This window comes from Triticum urartu, chromosome 2A (genome assembly GCF_056163025.1).
Source record: "Triticum urartu cultivar PI428250 chromosome 2A, HENAU_Tu73, whole genome shotgun sequence".
Taxonomy (NCBI): domain Eukaryota; kingdom Viridiplantae; phylum Streptophyta; class Magnoliopsida; order Poales; family Poaceae; genus Triticum; species Triticum urartu.
This window is the reverse complement of record NC_141874.1, coordinates 493,907,527-493,913,664: the sequence shown is the minus strand read 5'-3', so window position 1 is coordinate 493,913,664 and position 6,138 is coordinate 493,907,527. Positions and strand designations below refer to the sequence as shown.

The window sequence follows — 6,138 nt, the reverse complement described above, 5'->3', positions numbered from 1 at the left end:
GCTTTTCGAGTATGTTTGCTTTTGAAGAAGGTGATGGAGAACGCAAAAACTTTTGGAATTTCGCTTCTGGAATATTAGTAGTATGTTTGCATGCTTAATGATTCGTGTATGCAAAGTTTAATTTAAATTTATGCGTGCAAAGTGATTCATGTATGCAAACTTCATCTCAGAAATCCTTTTTCTAATGCAAATCAGAAATGGCATTCATCATTCAACCGTTTACATTACAATTTCTACTACATCATGCCTCGAAAAATAAACTATTCAACCGCGTTCAAGTACTCTTCCGCCGCAGCCACAAACTCCTGCTCGCAGCCTAATTGATCTGGGAGTCCACCACTATTCTCAAGTGATATTTTCTTTATGTGAGGAATCTTGTAGAAATTTGATCCTTTATGCCGAATGATCTCTCTCATGCATGTCATATGCGTCAAGAAAATTCGGTTTAACTTCTTAGGAGAGTACTTCCTGAAAGCTTTCTGTAATTTCTTGCATATGTCCTCCAAATTCTGCGGCATCATCTTATGAAACGATGCCTGCAATGATGCAAAAAACCCTAGATCGTTTACATTTGTTTCTGGGGAATTTGGTGGCTGGCATGTTAACCTAATGCCCCATCCACCATGTTGCATAGCATAAACAACATCCCGATCATTGATGCACACATGATTTTTTGCATTATCTTGTTGTATAAAAAATGAACTACGGTGGTCTGGCCACTTAGCCTTGATTGCTGGCAACACAACGTTGATGAGGAAGTGTTTGCTAACCTGCATTTTGAAGAAAAAAATGATCTTTAGTTAACCATCAAATCTTATACACTGAAATTGGAAAATTGAAATGAAGGCGAACCTCCTTAGTGACCGGACTAATGTGCTTCAATTCCAAAGTTCCCCTTAACCTGTTCTGACTGCCCCTTTCGGCAGGCTTCCACTCAATGAATGGCTAGACTCCAATCTTGCCATCAAAAATGCAATTTCCATTGCTATCAAACCTTGGTCTAGCTACAGCAGCAAGGAACATCACCTTTTGGATCCACCCCTTGTTCTTGCAATGTCTCTCTGGATCGGGCTCTTCGTTCGTGAAATAAAACCATTGACTTTCGCGGGTGCGATAAAACCATTTTTCATCAATGTGAACTATGTTGTATGCTGACTTGAAGGGTTGTTTCTCATGCAAACTTGAAATCCAAGGCTCCAACATAGAACGGCAATAACGTACCCTGGTCTTCTTATTCTCTTCTGTTAGTGTCGGCTTCAAGGCATTGTTGTGGCGCCGAAACTTCTTCTCTTTCAGACGTTGGTGCAGGGTTGAAACGGACATGCACATAGCCTTCGAAAGGGATTCAAGTGTTGTCCTTTCTTGTGGTGGTATTTGTTCCATGGCGACGATGTCAGTCTCAATCCGTTTGCGGCCACATCGCTTCTTCTTCTTGTTGATCACAGCGTTTACACCTCCACCAAGCATGACATCCTTCCATATCCGCACTACAGTCCTCCATGACATATTGCATTGAAGTGCCACGGCCTTGCTCACTCCATGCTTCAACCGACCTAGTCAACCGTTTTTCTGTAACAGCACGTTATAAACATGTCGCTTGTCCTTGTTGGTGTGCTGAGATCTGGTTCGAATGTTCGCCAAATGATCTGCATGTTGGTGAAACCTTAAATTACATGAACAATACTAACGAGAATGTAAATACTATTGTAGCCGAGAGTAATGTATACACACAATCTGAATGAAAAACAAAACGTTGTTCGTACTTAGGTCCACCGTTCGAGCTTGGGTGTTGTTGTCGCTGTCGGAGTCGCTCTCGCTCTCGTTGTCGCTGTCCGAGTCCTCGTCCATGCTAGCGTCGCCGGCAGCATCACCTTCTCCATACCAGGGGCCTAGTATGCGGCGGCCACGTCCGTCTCCATGCCCGACGCTAGGCCCGGTGCCATGTTCGACACCAATGACCATGGCCTCTTGGACGTTGCCCAACCCACACCCACCTCTGGCTCCACGGCCACGTCCTGCTGCACAACCGGCGCCACGGCCCGCAGCCTCGTCCATGTCACTACGTCCACGGCCACGACCGGCTGCACGACCGGCGCCGCGACCGACGCCACGACCGGCGTCGCGCCCAACGCCACGGCCAGCACTACCTCGCGCGCCACGCCCAACGCCAAGGCCATGTCCATCGTTGCCATGCCCAGCAGCATGGCCAAGGTCGCCCCCACAGCCGTGTTATCATTGCCTTGTCCGCGGCCATGTACGGCAGCGTCGTAGCACTCTCCACGGTCACCTCCACCGCCTAGGCTGCGCCCGCGCCCTGTGAGGCCGAGCGCCGGACCTCGTGCTTGCCCGGTTAGGCCCGCACCAGCGGACCACCCGGCGGTCATACCGCGGCCTGACAAGCCTAGCCGGCTGGGAACACGGCCTGCAGTGGCGCTACTGACTCCGTCGCCAGCCACGCCGGCATGCCGAACTGCAGTTTGACGGAATCCTGCTAGAACGGCGCCGGCGAGCCCGTGAACTCCATGGCCACGCCCGGCATCACCATAACCAACACCTATGCCAGCTTCCAACCTCTCATTCCCCTCTGGTGGTGGCTCGTTTAGGTCAATGAGGACCATGGTTCCGGAAAGAAGATGGAGATGTGGGAGAAGAATGGTGTGGCTAAACTTGCTTGCTGCCCACCACTTTATACTGCAGTGCATCTATGATTTTCTATGGCGGTAGAGGCAGTGTTCGAGTTCGCGGCGCCAACGCTGAAAAACCAAAAATTGAGCTAATGGCACCAGAGGATTTTGGCGGTGCTTTTTTCATTTGTTGTTTGGCGCCGTGCATGCAAACCATGAAAACAAAACTGGCCTATGCATGCACCATGCAGATGAGAGAGAGAGAGAGACAGAGAGAGAGAGAGAGGTGGGAGAGACCGCGCGCTCGCGCCGGTTCAGTTTTGAGGTCAGGCGGGAGAGAGAGCGCGCATGCAAATAAGTTCAGAGCGGAGGCGGGAGAGAGAGCGCGCATGCAAATAAGTTCAGAGCGGAGGCGGGAGAGAGCGCGCGCATGCAGCCGTTAGCGCATAGCTTAGAGCACGCGGGCGTTGGAGTTATTGCGTCGGGAGTGGAACGGCCGAGAATTAATACTACAGTGTGCACAGTTTTCGTGAAGAAAAAGCAGAAGGCTCATTGGGCACTTTCTAAATCAGCTCAATTCATCTCAGCCAATAGACATTTCTCTTGGTTGGTGAGATTTTAGATATGAGCCTTATAAACCGGTAAGGAGGGAGTACCTTTTTCTTTCATAGATTTCTTTGCCTCTTGCATATCTTCAGGACTGAGAAATAGAACACGTCTTTTCTTCGGAGTTGGTTTAGGAATAGGCTCAGGAGCTGGCTCACGAAGTGTCCAATTATTTTCATTTGTCAACATATTATTCAATAGAATTTTAGCTTCATCCGGTGTTTTTTCCCTGAAAACAGAACCAGCACAACTATCCAGCAAATCTCTGGAAGCATCAGTTAGTCCATTATAAAAGATATCAAGTATTTTATTTTTCTTAAGAGGATGATCAGGCAAAGCATTAAGTAACTTGAGAAGTCTCCTCCAAGCTTGTGGAAGACTCTCTTCTTCAATTTGCACAAAATTATATATATATCTCTCAAAGCAGCTTGCTTCTTATGAGCAGGGAAATATTTAGCAGAGAAGTAATAAATCATATCCTGGGGACTACGCACACAACCAGGATCAAGAGAATTAAGCCATATCTTGGCATCACCCTTTAATGAGAACGGAAATATTTTAAGGATATAAAAGTAACGAGTTCTCTCATCATTAGTGAACAGGGTGGCTATATCATTTAACTTTGTAAGATGTGCCACAACAGTTTCAGATTCATAGCCATAAAAAGAATCAGATTCAAACAAATTAATTATATCATGATCAACAGAGAATTCATAATCCTTATCAGTAACATAGATAGGTGAAGTAGCAAAAGTAGGGTCAGGTTTCATTCTAGTATTAAGAGATTGTTGCTTCCATTTAGCTAATAACCTCTTTAGATCATATCTATCATTACAAGCAAGAATATCTCTAGCAGATTCTTCATCCAGAACATAACCCTCAGGAACAATAGGCAATTCATATTTATTAGGGGGGAGAGTCTTCATCATCATTTTCATCAATATTATCAGTTTCAATAACTTCATTCTCTCTAACCCTAGCAAGTTGTTCATCAAGAAATTCACCAAGTGGCACAGTGGTGTCAAACATAGAAGTAGTTTCATCATAAGTATCATGCATAGCAGAATTGGCATCATCAATAACATGCGACATATCAGAATGAATAGCAGAAGCAGGTATAGGTGTCGCAAGCTTACTCAAAACAGAAGGTGAATCAAGTGCAGAGCTAGATGGCAGTTCCTTACCTCCCCTCGTAATTGAGGGATAAATAGTCTTGATAACCCACAAGTATAGGGGATCGCAACAGTTTTCGAGGGTAGACTATTCAACCCAAATTTATTGATTTGACACAAAGGGAGCCAAAGAATATTCTCAAGTATTAGCAGCTGAGTTGTCAATTCAACCACACCTAAAAACTTAATATCTGCAGCAAAGTGTTTAGTAGCAAAGTAATATGATAGTAGTGGTACCGGCAGCAAAAGGTAATGATAACAAAAGTAATGTTTTTGGTAATTTGTAGTGGTTGTAACAATAGCAAGGAAAAGTAAATAAGCAAAGAACAATATATGGGAAGCTCGTAGGCAATGGATCGGTGATAGAGAATTATGCCGGATGTGGTTCATCTTGTAACAGTCATAACATAGGGTGACACAGAACTAGCTCCAATTCATCAATGTAATGTAGGCATGTATTCCGAATATAGTCATACGTGCTTATGGAAAAGAACTTGCATGACATCTTTTGTCCTACCCTTCCGTGGCAGCGGGGTCCTAATGGAAACTAAGGGATATTAAGGCCTCCTTTTAATAGAGTACCGGACCAGAGCATTAACACATAGTGAATACATGAACTCCTCAAACTACGGTCATCACCGGGAGTGGTCCCGATTATTGTCACTTCGGGGTTGCCGGATCATAACACATATTAGGTGAGTATAGACTTGCAAGATAGGATCAAGAACTCTCATATATTGATGAAAACATAATACGTTCAGATGTGAAATCATGGCACTCGGGCCATAGTGACAAGCATTAAGCATAGCAAAGTCATCAATCTCAGAACATAGTGGATACTAGGGATCAAACCCTAACAAAACTAACTCGATTACATGATAAATCTCATCCAACCCATCACCGTCCAGTAAGCCTACGATGGAATTACTCACGCTCGGCGGTGACCATCATGAAATTGGTGATGGAGGAAGGTTGATGATGACGATGGCGATGGATTCCCCTCTTTGGAGCCTCGAACGGACTCCAGATAAGCCCTCCCGAGAGGTTTTAGGGCTTGGCGGCGGCTCCGTATTGTAAAACGCGATGAATCCTTCTTTCTGATTTTTTTCTCCCCGAAAGCAAATATATAGAGTTGGAGTTGAGGTCGGAGGAGCTTCAGGGGGCCCACGAGGTAGGGGACGCGCCCAGGGGGGCAGGCGCACCCCCACCCTCGTGGCTAGGGTGTGGGCCCTCTGGTCTTCATCTTTTGCAAGGATTTTTTATTATTTCCAAAAAGACGTTCCGTGGAGTTTTAGGTCATTCCGAGAACTTTTGTTTCTGCACATAAGTAACACCATGGCAATTCTGCTGAAAACAGCGCCAGTCCGGGTTAGTTCCATTCAAATCATGCAAGTTAGAGTACAAAATAAGGGCAAAAGTGTTTGGAGAAGTAGATACGACGGAGACGTATCAATGGGCAGGGTCTCGAACGCCTACTCGCGCATACGTACGGCCAGGGCTTGTGTACATGGCTGGATCGGAACGGAGAAACATCGTGGTCGTCGTGTTCATGGGGAGCCAACCGGCTGGGTTAGAACAGAATGCGTCGCCGTGTTCATCGGGAGGGCTTGGACGGAATAGCCGATGGAAACGAGGCCTAGCGTACCGCAGAACGGAGGAAACGGCCTTGTGTTCGACCGTAACGGAATCCTGTTCATAGGGAGGGGTCTGGCATACCGCAAAACAGAGGAAATGGA

General features: G+C 46.0%; 1 protein-coding gene across 1 annotated transcript; it reads right to left on the bottom strand.

The window, feature by feature from the left end:
• Positions 1–221: 221 nt before the first annotated feature.
• LOC147985597 (uncharacterized) lies at positions 222–2,640 on the bottom strand. The gene is made up of 3 exons (XM_087539905.1): positions 1,764–2,640; positions 853–1,646; positions 222–770 (listed from the first exon to the last, which is right to left on the bottom strand). The coding sequence occupies exon 1, from the start codon at positions 2,616–2,618 to the stop codon at positions 1,890–1,892; it is 729 nt and encodes a 242-aa protein (XP_087396031.1). The 5' UTR covers positions 2,619–2,640; the 3' UTR covers positions 222–770; positions 853–1,646; positions 1,764–1,889.
• Positions 2,641–6,138: the final 3,498 nt, after the last annotated feature.